Genomic DNA, 21,706 nt, shown 5'->3' on the forward strand with positions numbered 1-21,706 from the left:
TGAAGCTGAAGCAAGATACCAGACACTGAAGGAAACATTCAGGAGTAAGAATCAGTATTTGAACTAAGTCTTCCTTACCTCATTAATACTAACTTCTGCCTCTACATACTGTAGACCTTTCTGGATGATAGAAATCAATGCAGCAGGCGGGACGAGGGCACCATTTATGTTAGACTGACTGATATGGCTTTCTATACCAAAGGTGAACGCTGAATGAGAAAATCCTGAAAGCAAAAGAAAAGGTATAACAATTTATTCTCCAAGTGGCAACATGCTATGTAACACAACTGAAAGACCTCTACAGTCTTTCAAAATCACATTCCACCCATCTGAAATCCCAGACTGTTAGCTAAGGCTAAATATGTTTTTAAACAAAATAAGTATCAAAATCCAAACAAGTTAACCTTTATGTATTTTCCTTTTCACCTTAATTACATAATGGTGGCACATAATTTTCCTCAACAAATAGTATCAAACTTTAAAACTGGAAAAAGGCCTTTGTAGACCATGTGACTCAACTGCTTCACTCAAGATAATTTAGCCCAAGGTATACTGACATTTAATATTTCTGTAGTATATTTAAATTTCTACATACAAATCATCACACACCTTATAAATTCAATATTTTGCAGGTTATTTTTAAAAACTACCTAGGAAATTAAAAGCAAACTAATATAAGGAATGAAAACTGAAATTCAATAAAGAAAAATAATTTGTATGCTTAAATTTCATTGTATGTATGATTAAGTGTTAAAGAAATGTTACTAATTCTTTGCTACTTAGTAATAACCCATCTAAATGAAAGCTTTAGAAAATGAAGAGTTGGCAAGTGAAAATCCAATTTGATTGTCCAACAATTCTTTAATTTTAATTTGAAATACTTAAACCAAAACATTCACATAACAAAAATCTCTTTACGTTGGCCTTGATTTTTTTTAACTAAAGTCAAGTCCTAATTCAAAAGTAAAATTCTAGTAAACTGATAGGCCCAAGGGTGGTTATTTTCTTTACCAACATTATCATCCTCTGCAGAGCTTATCAATAAATAGTAACTGTCATTAATGTATTTTAAATAATTCAATTCTACATCTGTACAGAACGTTAAGAAACTTTCATACTAAATAAAGTAAACGAACATGGGCTCATTTGGGTCTTGGTTAAACTAACTTAATCCATATAATGTGTTATCTAGCCTGTCTATCCTAGCTGTTTAGTGCTTAATTAGTCCATGTCTTTTTCCATTTTGTGCTCCCACTCTCAGGCTCCTTGTGGCACTTACGAACAGTCTATAATAAAATACTGTGGGCTCACAAATAGCATGTGGCTAGGAGAAACTTTAATTGGTTAATAGAGAGCCAAAGTACACCAAGGTTGATTTTCCTTAGGAGTGCTCCTTCCTTACCTCTTTGGGACACCTAACCATTCCTGTAAATACCCATAGTGAGAAGTAAAAAGATGTTACCTTTAAGACTTGAATTTTGACTTCTTGATTTCGCCCACAGACAAGATCATTATTAAACGCATGTACAGTCTGCAACTTAACCTGAGCTCACAAGGAAGGCTAAGAAACATACAAATAAAAAATGCACCATTTTGCATTGTCCCTGTCAGGAAACCCACAACTACTTGAGCGTGAGTAGACTCCAGATCACCAGGATAGGAAGCTGAGAAAAAAGACTGGGAAGGATGGGGAGAAAGGGTGAGAGATACAGCAGTGAAATCCATGAGCAGTGAGGTTGGAGACTCCTGTTCTCAATTTCATATCCCTCCCCAAATAAATTCTGCAGTAGATCATAAATAGAAAAATAAAGCTAAACAGCCTAGTGGCTTAGGGATTTAAAAAGACTTCAAGATAGATGATATCACTTACAGAGGGCCTATACCATGCACACACATATACTTTTATTACTTTATTATCTGAATTAGCAGGTGTGAAAACAGTTACATAGACAATAAGGATTCATTCAGGGACCATGGCCGTCACCACGGCGTTCTCCCAGTTCTACTGAACAGTTAGAATATGGTCAAGGATAAAGTTAAGGCAGAGCGAGCTCCTGTTTATTAACAGAAAATAAAAGACTGCATCATTGTTCTTGTTTCATCTCAGGGTACTAGAAAGTGGCATCAGTAGTGCATGAAACATTAAGACACTTTATTAGCAAGTTATTTTGATCTTCATAAGCCTTCTAAATTGTAGCAGAGTCTATGATTTCTGTACTCCAACTCCTAAGTACAATTTAAATAATCATTAATTACACTTAACCCTGTTTAATTAGATGGTAGAGTCCAAACTTATGTCAAAGAATATCCTAAGAGTTGCAGGTAGAACAATGTCAATTTTTGGCTGGAATGTTGCCTATATCCCCAATTTTTTGTGTGAGATCAGGCGCTCACTGCCATCTCAAGTTATTACGCATGTGCTTAGAATGTTCTCAAATAGCAAGAAAACAACCCTAAAGCGGTCATTAGCACTGTTTTGGCACTTACTGCTAATGTTTACCCTAAAGAAGGTCCATACAAATGCTCTGCTTTAAATACATGCTGAACTCAACTGTAACTTTTTATTTCTAGTTACAGCATTACACGACAGCTTAAAATCATTATGTTCAAAACTACTCTTCTGGGCTTCCCTGGTGGCGCAGTGGTTGAGAGTCCGCCTGCCGATGCAGGGGACATGGGTTCGTACCCCGGTCCGGGAAGATCCCGCGTGCCGCGGAGCGGCTGGGCCCGTGAGCCATGGCCGCTGAGCCTGCGCTCCGCAGCGGGAGAGGCCCCAGCAGTGAGAGGCCCACGTACCGCAAAAAAAACAAAAAACAAAAAACAAAAAACAAAAAACTACTCTTCTTCTTCCCCTCCCTAAAACTTCTTTTTCCTTAGAAATTTCTCACCTTACTTTGCTATACCTGAAGGTCATCCTAACTTCCACCTCAGTCCCTGGCATTCCACCATTTTGCCAAATCCTATCAATCCTCCCACTCTGGTCCCTGTCATCAGCTTTCCTTTTGTGCCAGAATGTGGAATTTAGTCCCCCATCATCCTCTGCCTGGACTACTGCTGTCATAAGTTCCTTTCCTCTGTTCCCCAGTCCAGTACGCTTGCTACACCATAGCCAGACTACTACTTGTAAAACAAAAACTGATCATGCTGGGCTTCCCTGGTGGAGCAGTGGTTAAGAATCCACCTGCCAACGAAGGAGACACGGGTTCGATCCCTGGTCCGGGAAGATCCCACATGCCGCGGAGCAACTAAGCCCGTGCGCCACAACTACTGAGCCTGCGCTCTAGAGCCTGTGAGCCACAACCACTGAAGCCCGCGTGCCTAGAGCCCGTGCTCTGCGACGAGAAGCCACTGCAATGAGAAGCCCACGCACCGCAAAGAAGAGTAGCCCCTGCTCGCCGCAACTAGAGAAAGCCCACGTGCAGCAACGAAGACCCGACACAGCCAAAAATAAATAAATAAAATTTAAAAAACAAAGTATGTTTAAAAACAAACCAAAAAAACTGATCATACCACTCCTTTCCTGAGTACTTTCAATGATCCTTTTGGCCTTCATAATCAAGGCCAAACTCCTAAGTGTGGCACACAGTTACTTTTGTAATCTTGACCCTACCCATCTCTCCAGGCTCATCTCCCCAATTCCACCCTCCCACTCTTCCCAATGCACATTAAATTAAAGTGACTGCCAACTACAAGGTAACACCTAGAATATATTGTGCTATCTCATGCCTTTGGGCCTTATGCGTTCCTGTGCTCTTTTCACCTATGTGAATAGAGGTGAAGTCCTTCCTTCTGCTGCTCCAGGGTCGATCGTTCTCTTCTATGCTAATCCTATAACTTGTATATGTATAGCATCTACGGGTTGTGTGTATGTATATGACTAACAGACTGGGCTGACTGAGGATGGGGTTTATGTCTAGTAATCTTTCAGTTCCGGGAAACTAGATGTCACCTAATTATACCAGTGCTCAAAAAACATTTGTTAAGTCAGAATGCAATTCTACTATAATTTATCTTAGCACATCAGGAAATCTGTGCATCCAGGAAAAACATACGACTTAAATCTCCCTTGAGAAACTAAAACTTGAACCAGGGTTATGCCAAAATATATTTATTTGCATTTATCTGTAAATATATATGCAGGCAATACTTTTTCAGGGACAACTTTTGATCTACATGGTAAAAGGCAAAGAGGATCAACTTAAATCTGTGAAACACTGAAGTCTAGCCTGCTTGCCTAATACAGCATCCCTTCTTTCCAAGGGTAGAAGCAAATGATATAAATGATACTCTGTATAAAGATTTTGTAGTCAAATATTCTACACGTTCACTAGCGTGATTAAGATTTGGGAGGTAGAAAAGGAATTCCAGAGAGGAGTAAGGCTGAAAACCACGAAGTTCAGTATACAGTAATTCAGTGACATTCAGTGATAAAGACCAGCAGTGGTAGGGGGTCTATGTGGAGTTACCCTTGAGGCCATGCACTGTTCCCATATAAGAAATGAGGTCACAAGACAACCATTTTCTACATATTGCTTGTTTCAGGAGTGCTTTCCCTTGGGATGACAGGGATTATATTCTCAGAGGGAAGTCAAGTCCTCTAGAGCCTGTCTCCTTTGCAAATTGAGAATACAGGACCATGAAACGGGGCCTTGAACACGGTTATGGTGTAGGGTGTCTGAACAAGGGGGTGTGTGGGGGGGCGGGGAAATGCAAAGCTTAACTACTATCACAGCACAGTGCCCTGGTCTGGAAGCAAAATCTGATTTATCCAAGATCCTTTTAAAGCTTCAGGTCAGAAAAACCCAGAAAGTTATATTCCTGATTCTGTCACCATAACACTCCCTTGCCCCCAAATCTGTTTCCAATTCTGTCCTACAGACCCAGAGCTTTGTTTACTATAAAAAGTTCCCTACTTAAATGCTTAAAGGTTTTAGAAAAGGTAAAAAGAAGTAGAGGAAAAAATGCTATAGGGGACCTCGTATGTTGAAGAGTTAGACGTAGCACTTAAAAAAAAGGGAAGAAGAAAAAAAAATTACAATACCAAAACCCAAAGAAAACTTAAAAGTTTTTATTTCCGGGCTTCCCTGGTGGCGCAGTGGTTGGGAGTCCGCCTGAGGATTCAGGGGATACGGGTTCGTGCCCCGGGCCGGGAAGATCCCACATGCCGCGGAGCGGCTGGGCCCGTGAGCCATGGCTGCTGGGCCTGCGTGTCTGGAGCCTGTGCTCCGCAATGGGAGAGGCTGCAATAGTGAGAGGCCCGCGTACCGCAAAAAAAAAAAAAAAAAAGATATTGTAAGTGTAAGAAAAAGAAAAAAAAAGTTTTATTTCCTTCTTTCCAGCACAATACACTGGCTATACAGTTTTGTGCCCTTAAAGTATATATATGTATATAACTATGAACATTTGATATGAATTATATTTTCTGAAATAATTTTATTATCGTAATATTCAGCCAATAAATGTACTTAGCTAGTAAATTATTCATCCTATGGCTGGTCATTTGGACTTTCCCAATATTCACTATTTAAAAAGACTCTTACCTCAAATATCTATGTGTATAGGCTTTTGCCATATATATATATATATATATAGTTTTTCTCCTTAGGATGGAGTCCCTCAAAAGTAGAAGGGGACATCAACATTTTAAAGGAAGTTCATGATTACCAAATTGCTTTTCCAAAAAATTGTACAAATTTATAATGCCATCAGCAATTTATATGTTTCCTTATACCCTTGCTACGCTGGCTATTCCTAAAAAAACAAAAAGATTACTATTAAGATTGAACAAGTTCTCTGTTTGGTAACTATTAAAGGACCTTTGTCTTTTAACAAGTATGTCAGTAGGAATGTGTAATAGGAATTTCCTTTATCAGCAAAAAAAAGAGGAGAAAAACTGATTTGGAAGTATAAAAGTATAGTAATTACCAGCATTTATGACAACTGCTTGCTGTTTGTTGTTAAGGAGTCATGTGTAAAACAACTCTGTGTGTCAAATCAATGTTACTGCATATTTTATTTTATTATAAAGCAAAACTATATACCTACTTACACTTTTGTAACTGACCATCTACTCATAAAAATTGAAAGAAAGACTCACGGTGGATATACCAGATGCTGAGCTCCCCTCACTCCCATTCTTCACGGCTAGAGGCACATTACTGATAGCCAGTTTAACCTAACTCCATCCAGCCTGCTGTAAAAATCTGTTTATAAATGGCACCAGCAGGGCATATGTAGGAACGAATGTTTATCTAGCCCAGTTCTGAGTCAAGAGAAACTACACTGTCATTTTATTGCTGATATTTTACTGCCCGTTGTCCGGGTTAACACAAAGTCACTAAATGAAAAAGACAAATGAATGGGCTCTTTGGTGTTTTAAGTCAGAACCTTAATGTTATATATAAACATTCAGATTAGTTTGTGCCCACTATGATCATGTTTAGATTTCCAAATTAAGTGTGAGTTTGATGTGTGATCTTAAAAGCAAATATAACATTTTACGTAAGCATCATGTCAGAAGAAGTGGTGTGGTACAAGGCCTATTTCCTAGGAGACACAATATCCCTTTGAAACGATTAGGAAACAGTGGAGAGGAGTGGGGTGCAGTAGAGACAAGACGATCTTTCATGAAGCAAATGCTTTAAGCCTACATACATCATCACCTTCTTATAAATGGAGACTACATGGCAAGATGAATCTTAGTTCTAAAAACATGAGGATTTTTAAAAATAACAGTACTCAGAATCACAATCTAGAAAATTACTCAGTAACAAGCACATGTTGTTTTTGCATTTTCCAGTTAGTTTTCAATCATAAGATGCAACCGTTTCATAGCATTCAACATTCAAGTTCACCATAAATATGTTACTGAGTTCCTAAACATGTAACAGATGTCAGTTAAATCTAGAATCCAGAATTCTCCCCTAAACCGAATACATAATTTAAGCAAAATAAAATTTCGTCTTAAACAAAGAAACAAGAAAGACGGGCGCCACAAAGTTCACAAATAATTGCCAGGAACAATTTCTTTAGAAAAAAAAAACCCTCTGAATAACTACAGGAGAGTCAAGTGATACAAAGGGGGAGCAGATGGGGGGGGGGAAGGAAAATTTAACAGATGCAAACCAGCTTAGCTCTTCTAAAATTAACACTGCATCAGGTTCTGTTATATACAACTAACTATAGTATGTACCACTTAGTACTTATTCTGCATATGGTTGCTAGATAGGAGTTGTTAGGGCAATCAAATTATTAATGGCCTTGGGTGAATGCTAATTAAAGGGAGCATACTGAATCAAATCCATCATTACTTACAGTACTACATGTCTAATACACTCAATTTCCAAGTCATCTCAAAAGAAAAAAAGAATAACAAATTTTATTCCCCAGGAAATGTGTTAAATATGAAAAGTCTAGTTCATAATCGTGCAAAATGATGATGACCAAAGTAATATGTTTAGGGTGAACTTTCTAGAGATCAAAATAAGAAAGACAAAAGTTCCAACACAGTAAAACCATCCCACAATAAATAAACTTTCCTCTTACTTAATTTTAATGAATAGGGAAGGATGGTTTATTTCAAACAGAAGTTTATAAAACATCTGAGGCTATCACACTATAGTCCCTTTCCAACAAATTTTATGAATGAGAAAATGGGGAGCTCTGAGAAGTTATGTATCTGGGGGCGGGGGGGGGGTACTTTTAACAGGTAATATTTTCTAGTGCTGATAATATTCGTAATAGAAGATTTAGCACACAGTATATTTAAGATTAAAACAATTTAAGTGATTTTATTTCCTCTGGAGATGGATACCACAGTCCAGTCAACATTAAACACTGCAGAGAATATGAGAAGCTCTTACTGAAAACATTATTTCTAAATCACACATTTATCAAAAAAGAACAAGACTTTCATAAGGTGTTTTTAGACTTTCTGAGAACTTTTCAGATAATGAGACAAGCAGGAAGGAAATTTTATTTTCCTCTGTGGCAGGTCTTTACAAACCAGCCCTTTGAATGTCTTGGCACAGATACTTTCTTTGCTGTAAATACTTCTTTTCTTCCTATCTCCTAATCCGATTCAGTACTCTTTTAGAGGGAAGGTAGCAATATTAAGATTCTTCCTTCTGCATTGTTTTAAATCTTTCAAGCAAAATAACTATGGCCTGAAAGTAATTTACATCATTTTTTCTTAGCTATTTAACAACTAATTCTCCACAAGAGTGTGAAATTCTTGTAAGTTACAGTGATAAATAAATACTGAATCCCCAAAACAAGGCAGAGAAGGAATTACTGGACTAGGTGATTCCAAAAACTACAACCCACTACAAAAGTGGCCATTTTTGTGTATAATTAGAGATCAGAATCATAAGTGGCAAGTGTTAAGATGGGTTAGATTCCAAGCTCTATGTGAAACCTGTCCTGAGTTGACGGATGTTTCTTAAACTCTTTCCTATCTCTTTATCTCTGGAATTAATTTCAAATGAATGTCTCATGGTATCCTTTATGTCATAAACATGCCTCATCATTCTTGCTAAACCTTGCCTACAAATAAAAATACACCACTTTAGGGGCAGCTCCTTCTTTAGGAGATATTCTCACACCCCAAACCTCAGTATGTACATTTCAGGCTTTCTACTTTAGCTCAAATACTTACTAAATATAATTTTTCTTTCAAGATATTGTGGACATGCAACACTTTCTTGTCAAGTTCTAACTGTCCTACAACTAACACAGACCAGTGGCTTTCAAACTTATTCGTGCCTAAGAACCACCTGGAGCATGTCAACCCACCAGTGGAGCAAAGTCAAAATGTCATCAGTGCTACCAGGTCCCCTTCCCTCTCCCTGGAACACACCCTCCATCTCTGACCTTCTTACTGCGTCCATCCTTTCTGTGGCGGGGCCAGAAAAGGAAACTGGAAGTACCACTACGCTGACTAGTCATTCCGTTCCCCAGCAGTCTTCAAAACAAAAGCTTGTCTGAAAAGTACCTCCTTCCTTTTCAAATGAGCACCAGATTCACCACATTACGCAGTATAAGATAATGTGTAATTTAATAAGGCAAAGTGGGAAATTTACTCAATTATTCCTATCAGAACCGATACGAAGGCTGCGTACTGCCCACGTTTACAGCAATTACGTTTTAAAAAATCATAAATCGGACATATTTGGCATGAAAGAATACCACTTATGAGCTATTCACACCTAAAATTAGTCTGAAATAGCTGAGTTAAGGAATTTGGGACCTATCAATTTGAGTGGGCTTTTTTCCTCAGTAGTTTTATCATTTTGGTTGTTGTAGTTTCAGAGTCTTTCTGAAGCAGATATGAGGGGGTAGGGGTGTCATTTCTCCCTCTGTGTGGAGAAAACAAAAAAATTAAAGACTTTTAAGAAACAACTGCCAGGGCAAATATGATGGAAACCACTGCCTAATACTAAGTTCTGAGTGTTGAGAATAACAAACATGTACTTTTCAAATGTGTGTACTATATATTCAAACTTATAAAGCAAATTTATGTTGTGACCTTTCCTGAACAAACTACATTTGAATGAGAAAACTTTGTGTCAATAGTTCATGCAGGAGAAAACAATTTCAACATAATCAAAGATTTCAAGATCTAGAATTAGATTTAGGGAAAAATGGCACAATCTTCGATTTTGAGTTTTTAAAGTGAGTTTGTAAGTAATTAGCAACCATGTACTATTATCAAGTTGTTTTATATTTTAATTTTCTGGAAGACAATTTTATTTTACAATGTAAACCCATAATAAAGTCACTTCTGTATTAAAAAAAATGTCATCAGTGTAGCCTGATTTTCCCCTATAAAACATAATGTAAACGGGAAGTTACCAATTTTATAAAGGGACTGGTGTTCACATTTTTAGAGATGTGGCTTAACATCATACTTTATCACCAGTACGACTGTAAAGTATAAAGTTTTCTAAAGAATACACAAAGCACAACTAGGAACACAGTTAACACTTACACAGACTTAATACGATAAATATCAGTCTACCATACAAAGTTTTTTGTGAAAAAATATTATTCTTGCTTTATGTTTACTGCAATATAAAATACCTTAAAACATGAAATTTAGAAGCATTTCCTCTGAGAACATAAGCAACTTTAAGACTTTTGATAATATTTAATCACTGGACACTCTTTCAGAAAGTAATCCAGAGTATTATTTTACTGTCCCTTTCACTTGCTGTATTTTCTTATAGCGACATAAAACATCAATCTGTGGGTTTCTGTTTGGAAATAAGATTTGAGCGTTCATTCATATCTCTAACTTCACCTTCCCCTATTTCACCTCAGCGTAGGCTGAACCACAGGATGCTGCCGAGCATTACAACTGCTTCTCATCTCCAGAAACAGTAGTTTCATATGGTTGAACCTAAATAGCTGCCTTTGCAACACATCTACAAGCCATTACAATACACTTCCCATGCACTAATGTTTCACACTGTTTTTTGTTTTAGTGTCTAAGGCCTCAAAGCTCTAGCTTAACTGGTGGTCAGATTCAAAGGCAGAAAAACCAGAGTTCGTTTTGACCCAACAAATTCTTTCCAAATGGTCCAAAGTACTATATAACAATATCCAAACATAAATGTTACATATGTAACAGTCATTAAATCGCTACCTTTTCCATTTTATTAGTCATTATATCTTATGCAAAATATTCTATGGATGTCCTCCTTGGATATGCCTTCAATACCAGTATACCAATTGAAAATAAAACAAAACAAAACAAGATCTATTAATTTCAAAGCTTCATAGCAAGTCATTCTGCATTCTTGGTTACTTTACTTTCTTCTCCCTTTTTCCCTCCCTGCCACTGTTGGACATAATTTTCTCAGCTGTTACAAGCCAGGGAGGAGAAGTGATGGTGCTTGGGAACAGAAAATCCCATGCCCAAGAGAAAGCTCAGAACTGGAGTGCAGCTGCGAACATCTCAACAAGCAGAATCTAAGATCTAAGGCCTTGTTTACATTCCCTGCCTAAGAAAGAACAACTAACTAAGCCCTATAAGAAAAATAAGTAGAGTTTCAAACCAAAATTGAAGGCTCAACATTCTACTCTATTCCTTCCATCCCCTCGCAAAAGTGACTATCAAAATTATCTTTTTATACCAAACCGTACCTTCCTAAACATCTAAATAACTTTAAACTATCATTTCTAAAATTCAACCTCTCCAGCATTTTTTTAACCACCAAATGATTCAATCTCATGTTAACAACCTAACTTACCACTGCAGTCCATCTTTCCCACCAGCCTATGTCCCATCCAACCCAAGTTTTTCCCTCTTCTTTTACATTTTTTTCCCCCTAATCCATCCCACATGTTCCCTTGTAGTTTTCCTTCTGTTTTATGACAACACCTTTTAATCTATCTAGAAAACTGGGAGATCACTGACTTAATACTGATTACAAATGACCTTCAATGATTTATATTTACTAATCACCCCCCAATGAAATACATTAGTAAAATTCAGGTCAAAGACACATTTAATCAATTGGGATGACATTTATGAAAGCACTACGAAAAAATATGGCTAATTTACCTTTGGAAATGCTAACTGCAATCAGGACCAGGAACATTAAGCTGAGGATTCTGAATATACATTATCAAATTGATGGTATCTGAGAATTTGTATGTTCCTACCAACCGTGTGCAATAATCTCACTTCATTACAAATTATAAAAATGGTCTTTGAACAGTGAAAGCCAAACCACTTGTTACAAATATTTGCCTGAGATGATTCCAACATATTTGAAAGAGTCAGAGAGTTAAACCATGCAGTAACACATAGCTTTAAAATGGCAGTCCAGACATTAAGGAAACATACAAAGTTCAACAGTTTGGACTGGTACAAATTTCAAATGCATAAAAAGTTATTTTGAGAATATTAAAATAATTTGAGGCCTATTTACTTTATGAAAGTACTCACCTGACTCTTGCAAGTATCTATATACCAAGAAGTTGACCTCATCACTGCTTATACTCATCTTTATTCCCACTTAAACCATGAGGTCACAACACAGGATATAACCCTAAAAATAAAACAAAGTTAATTAAGTATTTTCTCAATAAAATATTTTAAACAAAATGTAAACAATGTTGTAAAAACCATTTGATTTTATTAAATAATGTAAAATGAAGGTTAGATATTGCCTATTAATAAACCCTAACAAATAAAGTTACTTCCAATAATTAGTAATAGATTATACAACCAAAACACGGCTGGGTCTCTTTTTCTGCAACATATTGGCAAAAATGATTCAAAATTTACAAAAGGGCCTTTGGCATCATATTTTAATGATTATATCAAATAGCATAAAAAGTCACTCCTTTTTTCTCCTTAACTGTAAAAAAACAGTGTATTTTAAGAATCAGAATATTATTTAGGAAAAGACTGATTTTAGACTACTGGAAGAGGGATGAGCCATCCATGCTGGTTTTGTCTACGTAATTCAGTAGAATTTGAAGTCTCTAACTTCTCAACATCTAATCTGCAATGTTCAAGTTTCAAAAAGCTCTAGGAATGTATGAGGCAGAGAGGTTAGAGTACAGTTCTGAAAACTCAAATGATATTCTCAGAAGGAGGGAAAGAAGGAAACTGAGACATTACTTAAATATGTCCTAATTATATTTATCCGTTCTCATGTCACAGAAGGGATTTAAAGAAAAGGTCAGCAAACTTTTCCTGTACAGAGCCCAACAGTAAATGTGTTAGGCTTTGGCAGTCATATAGTCACTGTTACAACTACTCAATCTGCAGTTGCAGTGCAAAAGCAGAAACCATGTTCCAATAAAACTTAATTTAGCAACACTAAAATTTGAATTTCATGTGACGTTGTGTCATAAAATATTTTTCTTTTGATTTCTTTTTCAGCACTTAAAAAGTTTAAAAACCTTTTTTAGTTTGTGGTCCTTATAAAAGGTTAGTGGGCCAGATTTGGCCCACAGACTATAGCTTCTTGCTCCCTTGTTTAAAAGAAGGATATACTGACATCTATTCAGTATAAAAGGGTAACTAATCATTGGCCTATGCTGATTGTTCTGCCGTATCATGAATCTCTTACGATGCAGGGTTAAGAGTATATTTAAAAATCACAGATTAATAAGCACTTGAGCAGGCTACTATGTGACAGGAACTGCTACTGCTGTAAATTATGGAAAACCTGGTGACTAAACACTCATCGAGCTTATCTCAGAAAAAAAGAAAGACAAACAAGGAGGTAATAACAATTCCCCCTTGGAAATACACAGAGGAAGCCCTAACCAAGCTTAGTAGCCTGGGAATACATCTCCAGTACTAGAGTACAGTTCTGAAAACTCAAATGATATTCTCAGAAGGAGGGAAAGAAGGAAACTGAGGCATAACTTAAATATGTCCTAATTATATTTATCCGTTCTCATGTCACAGAAAGGATTTAAAGAAAAGGTCAGCAAACTTTTCCTGTTCAGAGCCCGACAGTAGGCCTAAAGGACAGATGGGAGGAGAATGAGAACATGAGTATGTGGGGAGGAAGCAAGGAACAGAAGCAATCCAGTGAGCAGCAAGAGTCGGGGGAAGGGCTGGGGGAAGAAAAAGAAAGAAAACATGACGCAAGGCTTGAGAGGGGCCTTGAAACCATCACTTAAGAGAAAATTAATGCCCTAACAGGTTTTAAGCAGGGAGGGGGAATGACCACATTTACATTTTAAAAAGATCATCCAGAATTCTAATACGAAGAACAGACTAGAAGGAAAGGTAGCCAAGTTAGGAGGGTGCTGGAGTAACCTAAAAACCTGGACTGTGGCATTAGAGCTGAAGAGAAATACTAGGATTCGAAAGATATTTAGGAAGCAGACTCAAGGGTGATTGACTGGACACAGAGTTCAGGAAAAGGGAAGAATCTTTTAGGACATCTGCATGAGTAGTACTTCATTTACTGAGATGAGAAACCATGGAGGAAAAGTAATGACCACCTTCATGTGAAGAAAAATGCACCTCACCCCCGCCCCGATTTAACTCAAATACTATAATTAATCACCTGAATGTGATACACATATGCATCACACTCAACAGAATGATATAGGTAAATACTCCTATAATCGTGGCTCAAGACTCCTTGTCTAGATGTCCCTGTGGCACAGCAGGTGATCTGTGCTCTGGAGGACATCTTGCTCAATTCTATCCTGACCCACAGTAATGTGTAATAATGTGCTCGGCACATGTAGTAGGTACTCAATAGTCAATTCTGAAAGCCTGCTGACTGAATGATTTAAAAAATAAAACCACACCACCCATTTTATCCTTATAAGAAATTAAATCACAACTTGACCAATCACAGGTATCTGTTTGTCAGGGGAACAATGAGTCACTGCTTGATGAAGAGGATTTCCCAAAATGAGATTGGTTAAGTGGAATTCTAGTACAAGACTGGTAAAGAAAACAGAGTAAGTATTCTTTTTCTCTAATATATCATTCAATCCAATATTCAAATAATGAATAATGGCACTGAAGTACCTATGTAAAAATTTTCAACAAGGCCTGGTTCCGATAAGCAAAGGTCACCAAGATGTCCCAACTTAAAGCAGTGATCATGGGTGCTTCTGCATCACCTAATGTATTCCAGGGCAAAGAAAAACACAAGTCAAAATGATATAGATTATTATCTATAAAAATTCCCATAATAAATACATATTATTGGTGGGTATATTTTTTAAAGTCAACAAGAAACACTAAACGTGAAGAACAGGAAAGTTCTTATCTGTTCAAATTGCTATGAATGCGTTTATTACATTGATCGCGGTACCAGATAAGTTTCTGTAACCAAAAGTTACAGAACCAAATTTTTTTTTAAAGGGAAAAGGGTAAATTGTTCAAATTTCAAAAGGGTTATTCTAGCTCTAGTCCTACTTCAGCTGTAGCTCTTATATTCCTGGAGAGAAAGAACATTATTGTTTTCCCTTATACCAAGTATATCCCTAGGATGGACAAAAGCACTGTGCTAAGAGCTAGGAATAGATAGACGAAATAAAGTTGTCCCAAGCCTTGCAGAATTGACAGTTTTTCAGTGAAGAGAAACATACAAACAAATGTGTCCTTGAAAAGAAAAGAAAAAAAAAAAAACCCAGCAAAGTCAATGCAATCCTGCATTAAAAGTTTCAGTCACAGTAGCAATAAAATTACACAGACTCTTGTAAAGACCTGAGTTTATCCACTTTCAAAGACATTTAATTCTAGAATATGCTTTCGTATGAAACTGGTCTGTTTAAATTCTAACATCAAAAGGTCACCTTAAAAGAACAGGAAATTAGACAACATTTCAGAAACTAACACAACCCTGTAAAGCAATTATACTCCACTGAACAAACAAACAAACATTAAGACATTCCCTGCTTGAAAACTTCAGTATTCACTTTCAAAACACCTTAAAAAAACCTGCATGCCAGAGAACAAAATTAAAGAAAATGCCACCACTTTCATTAATGGACTCACCATAGCTTTGCAAAACTGGTCCATTTTGATTTGTTTATACATCTATAATATGATGTAGTCTTCACCTGCCCCAGGTGAAGACCAGATACTCATACCAGCTATCACCGATTTTCAGGGTGCACATAAAAACCTTACCACTGTACTTCCTCCATCGTGGTATCTTTCAGAACAACTACCCTTAAACAAGGTCACAAAACAACAGTGAGACGCTCATCCAATCTTTACACTATACCAAAGAGGTCCAGCCCTCAATGTCATGCCTGGTAGAGGTTACTATGTGTAAAATAAGTCCTGCCCTCAAGGAGCTGATGGACTCTTAAACAAGATATCCAAAATAAACCAACACGTCCTAAAATCACAAAGCATTTTATTTGTATATTCTGCGGGATCATACCTATTCATCCTTAAATAGTAAAGGACTGAGTTCTAAAAAAATAAATAAATAAATACCTTTGTACTTTCCTAAGTCTCAGAAACAGCTTGTAAAATCATAAAAGCTTTTATTCAAAACTTCCATCAGTTACAGGCAATCAATTACTCAATTCAAGACCCACAGCTATATTAAAGTAGCCAGAAGTAAAACCAAAAATTACAATCTTAACCAATATTTAGCCAAGTGTTTATATTTAAAAGCACACTTAATATTTTAAATGTTTAGTATGAAATACTTTACTTCAAGACTTTATAGACAACAATCTAGCAAATACTACAAAAACAGGACTGCTGATGCAATTCAGCTACGATTCCTTCAACTGAATATGTACGGCATTTTCAGCACCACAAAACTGAGTTCAGCATTCACAAACTGGATAATAACTGCTCCAAGTATTAACCATCTCCTTGTTTGTTCTTATACACATCTAGCACATTTCTGCCTTTGGCCTCAAACAGGACAGATACCATATTCTTTTCTGATACCATTTCTGGAGCATTCCAGGGCCCAACTATTATCCTAAATCACATTTTAAATTTACAAGATTGAAAAAACAGTAAAACTTATGGACAGAGAGGGAAAAAAAAACAATAAAGATATTCTTAAATCTCCTGCTTACAACACACTATTTAGAGGTCTGAAAACCCTTTGCATTATCCAAAATCAAATGCACGATCAAAATTTCTTTATCTTACAAAAATAATTTAGTCCAAAATGTATAGTGGTGGCACAGTATCCCATAACAGACACATTAGTTTCACTTTTGCTTTGTTCAACATTTAGATGATTCTAAATTTTCATTATTCTAAGACTCCTATAAGAATATTTATGCTTAAAGTTGTTTTTCCTTCCATTTCTTTTTGGTAGGTGTACATTTATGAATAGTCCTCTAGATCAGGAAAAGTCCCTACAAGTAAATTACCGGACAAAGGGAATAGCTAAATAGCTACTGTGATTCTTAATGAATACCAACAAATTAGATCCACTCAAAAGACAACCAATTCAGGACCCCTCAAGCTGAAACATTAGGAAAATGTTCAACTTAACCAATAATAAACAACAACAGCAACAACAAAAACATGTTGGCCATAACATTAGCAAACATTTAAAAATAATACTCAATATTATCAAGATTGGTGACAAACTTTATCTTTAACTGTATCTTTACATACACTATCTACAACTACTGGCCATAGCTGTTTAATAGTTGAAAAAAAGAGCAACAATATTAAAAGCTGCTAAAAGAACTCTGACGTTAAAATAACGGTTGTTTTAATATTGACAAATAATTATCAAACAGAGTAACCCTGGACATGTTGGGATACCCTTCCAAATAAACATTAATGACCCACAGGGGCCCAAGGTGATTGATATGTTGGGAGTCTACCTAGCAGAAAGAATGACTCAGGCTTCTCTGGAACTCAGCAGCTGAGACATGGGGTGACCATAATTCGCAAGATGAAGAAAACTGTGGCTTGCCTCTTGTAGCATTCACTGACACTATCTGCGAAAGACAGCACTACTTTACTACTACTGCCTTCCATTTGGAGACCTATTCCATTCTCAGCCCTGTGGTTTAAATGGGATGGACCTCCTGGTCCAAAGGAAGGCATTTATTTGCTTAAGCCAACCAGCAAATCATATCTTTGGTTTAGGGCTGACATTCCTCCTCCACAGACTCACACCATACCCCACGTGTCCCAACTCAATCACTCCCAGTAAGTGAAACATTAGAAGACGTGTGCTGGTTTCTATGAAAGTCAACCTCCTCCTTTCACAGGAGTGGGCAGGCAACAAGGGCACTCTGTGAAGCCTGGGATGAATGTGCATCACTGAGGTTAGAACAGAGCTATCAGAGAGAAAGAGAAGGAGGGCAGAGCAGAGACAAGAGAAACTGTGCCCTTGATGACATTAAATATCTATTGTGCAACTGGATCAAATACTATCTGAAGTTAATTTACCACAGTATTCTGAAGAAGCCAAAAGTGAATTTTACTGGATAATCCAGTGAAGATTTGTCAGTTGCAACCTAAAGAGAGCAGACAACCCAAGAAATGTTTTAAAACAAGAAAGTGACTAAAGTCAGTGACAGACTATATTTGGAGAGATAAGGAGTGGAGAGGGGGGTGGGAATCCAAAAATTCCCAGTTGCTTCCAGACTAGAAAGTGAAAAGACTTACTATAGAAATGGGCTGCCTAGAGAGCACAGGCCTCTGGGGAGTCACACTTCATATGTGTCAAACTAGAGGTAAAACAGGACATCCCAGCAGAAACGCTCCAGAGTATAATATTACAATTCACTGCTCATGGAAAGCGGCACCTCTGGTTCTGTTCCCTTCATACAGGAAGGTCAAACTTCCAGTTACTTGTATTACTTTGGGGTGACAAACCAACCCAAACAAGTGCTGACTAGACACATTTGTGAGGATGGGGCAATGACAAGTGAAAAGTTAACACTACAATGGTGATGAATTAACAACGCCTATGGGGGGGGGGGAAATGCACTAAAGCACTACTTTCCTGATAGATTTATTTTATTCACTCGTTTAAAACTGGATGAGCACTTCCAATGTGTAAGGCACTATGACGGGTGCTAGAGACATGGCTACCCAATGCCAGGACCAGATCTTGCTGGGAAGATAGAGAACAATTAACTCCAACTTAGATAAGAAGAAATACAGAAAATTATGAAAGCATACACCCTGAGGCTGGGGGTGCAGACAGGTGAAGGATGTAAAATGTGGGTGGCTTACAGGTTTCTGTAACAGGCACAGTGTTGGAAGAACTAATTTTCCTTTTAATTCAAAATGCCTGAAGCACGCCAAGTTGCCTTTGCTCCCATCTGTGTGTACACTGCTTCTCGTTAATTTGATAAGGAAAATGAAACAGGAGACTCTTTGCGTTTATTGAGTAGCTGCTACATGCCATGTATGGGGCTATAGGTGACATACACATTATAGAATTTCCTCTTCAGTGTTATATTCCTCATTTTAACGCAATAGCACCGACACATGAGAATTACATGTCTATATACAGATCTGGGCATTCAGAAATGTTACTCAAATACTATACTGACTCTCCTCAGAGAAGAAAAAAGAAAGTATGGAATGTATAATGCAAAAGAATGTAATAACTATAAAAAGAATCAAAATTCTTAGCACTAGAAGGTCCTAGGAAGTTGCTAATTCCAAGCCATGACATATGTTGCCAAGGATAAATGTACAGCACAGGTTATCACTACACAGCTTACATGGACCTTGATATGACTGGCAGTCCTAAATGGTCAGCCACCACTACAGTCACAAACAAACTGCTTATAATACCCTGCTAAATAACAGCTTCTAAACTCACAAAGAATCATGTATCAAAATTTGTTGTACATAAATTCTCAATCTGCCTGTGAAGTAAAGTAACAGTTCATCCACTGCCGCACTATCTCAATGGGTCATCATAGGAAATTGTCAAATTGTCTTGTTAAAACCATGACACACTGCAAAAAAACCAAACCAGGACAACTAACAACAACAACAAAACAAAGTGTATGGAAGGGAAATGAAATAGAGGAAAGAAATTAAATCAATTTATCCATTAGCTAAGTCATTGGTGGTTATTACCATCTCACGGCTGAACTGTACCCCTCTAGAATTCATATGTTGAAGGCCAACCTCCAGTATCTTAGAATATGACTTTATTTGGAGATGAGGTCTTTTAAGAGGTGATTATGTTAAAATGAAGCCATTAGGGTAAACCTTTAATAATGTGAATATAACTCAACGTGACCGTTGTCCTTTTAAGAGGAGGAAGAGACACGAGGAATGCATGTGCACCGAGGAAAGGCCCTGTGAGGAGGCAAGAAGGCGGCCGCCTGCAAGTCAAGGAGAGGCTTCAGGAGACACCAAACCTGCCGGCACCTTGATCTTGGATGCCCAGCTTCCAGAACTGCAAGGAAATAAAATTCTGTTGTTTTATAAGCCACCCAGTCTGGGGTATTGTGTTATGGTAGCCCTAGTAAACTGATACATACCCATCATCACAAATTCTGTAAAACTCTGATCATTCATTGGAGAACTTTAAAATTACCAATGTTAAGTTCACGACTGCTAGGCTCTGCCTTTCTGAAAATTTGCCTCTGTCTTTAGGAACCTATCCTGTCCTGTAACTGTCAAAGATGACGACATTAACAGGATGCATTAACACTTCATAATCCTCTTCCCCACAGTACCGGCTTATCTCCTCCACCCACTCCCCATGCAACACTCTCATGAACAGCACAAAAAAACTGCATTATGCTTAAGTCCCCACTACATTAAAAACAGTAATTAAAATCCTACTAATGTTAGGTAATAACACTTTTGTGTACATAAAATATGGTACAATGAAGGAAGGTGTATTCTGAGACCTAGCTCTGATGTCTTTGGCAATACAGCTTAAAATGTGTATAAGGTACATTCTGAACTTTTGCAATGTTAAATTTTAAAAGATTCCACAAAATTGTATTAGACTAAATGAAATCATGTTTACAAAACTTACTTTTGTAAATCATAAAATGCAACAAATCAGGATTTAGAAACACAAAATCTCAAGAAAAAAACATTAAGCTCTAAATGAAATATGTATTTCAGCGTATTTTAATACTAACCAAATTTAAAACAAAATATAAAACCCAGTACAATAAAACCAAATTACTTGACTGATTTCTTAAAGCATTAATGACAACAGCAGACATACATTTCATAGAGCATTAGCCCTGGACTACAACCATGGTTTATTTGCAGGACATTTTAAGGATGTCTTTTCATGGATGCCTGTAACATTAAGTCCAAAGAGAAGCACAGTAGTGCATTTCCTTAAAACAAACGAAAATTCTACCACTCCTGACATTAGGATAAATGCTGAATTTAAACTATTATTTTTAAAGACCCAATCTTAGGAGATAATTTTTACTCATACTATTAAAAAGGAGAAAAGATCCTTTTAAAATAATTAGTTCTGTATCTTTTTTATGTAAGTTTTTTAAGGGTATCTTTAATAATTAGAATATAATGTCCTAGTGAAAAAGTCTATAGTACCCACCCCCACCCAAGAGAAACAAATACAATTAAAAAAAAATAGGTAGACAAGATAGTTTGTGAAGGGAAACTAGCAAGCACTAGCACTGACTTTTACCTTCCAATTTGGGCACATGAGCATCTTTCAGATAATTTTACTAAGAGTGTACCTGGCAATATGTATATTTTACATAAATGTTGATTTCTTATTTTTTTTAACACAGGCATACCTCGTTTTATTGTCCTGAAGTGTTTGTTTTTTGTTTTTTACAAACTGAAGGTTTGTGGCAACCCTGTATTGTCAAAATGATGGTATTTATTAGCAATAAAGTATTTTTTAAATTAAGGTATATATCTGTTAAGACATAATGCTATTATCACACACTTAATGGACTAAGGTATTGTATAAAGGTAAATCTTATATGCACTGGGAAACCAAAAAATTCACGTGACTCGTTTTATTATAGTGGCCTGACCGAACCTGCAGTATCTCTGAAGTATGGCTGTAGTTGTAGGCAATTTTTGTGCTGTTAGAATTTTTTCTTTTGGTTGTTGTTGCTTTGTTTGTTTTGTTATCAGATTAATGGTCAACAAAGTTGGTGAATCTTAAGAATTTAAAGCATAACTGAGAAGGGATAAACTTCTAAATGGCTTTTCCTTTCCTTTTCCGTTGGAATCTAGAGCTCTCGTGTAAATTAAAGATAACATGAGAGATAAATAAGATCTCAGGTA

General features: G+C 36.8%; 1 protein-coding gene across 1 annotated transcript in view; it reads right to left on the reverse strand.

Annotated features, from left to right (window-relative positions):
• Window positions 1-21,706, reverse strand: part of TBL1XR1 (TBL1X/Y related 1) — a 188,174-nt gene that overhangs the window by 30,250 nt on the left and 136,218 nt on the right. The window contains exons 3-4 of the mRNA XM_007454969.1: window positions 11,954-12,056; window positions 79-224 (exon numbers count right to left, since the gene is read on the reverse strand). Coding sequence (XP_007455031.1) covers window positions 79-224; window positions 11,954-12,011 — 204 coding nt within the window. The 5' untranslated portion in view covers window positions 12,012-12,056. The remainder of the gene's footprint in view (window positions 1-78; window positions 225-11,953; window positions 12,057-21,706) is intronic.

The sequence above is a fragment of the Lipotes vexillifer genome, unplaced genomic scaffold, assembly GCF_000442215.2.
Source record: "Lipotes vexillifer unplaced genomic scaffold, Lipotes_vexillifer_v1.1 scaffold487, whole genome shotgun sequence".
Taxonomy (NCBI): domain Eukaryota; kingdom Metazoa; phylum Chordata; class Mammalia; order Artiodactyla; family Lipotidae; genus Lipotes; species Lipotes vexillifer.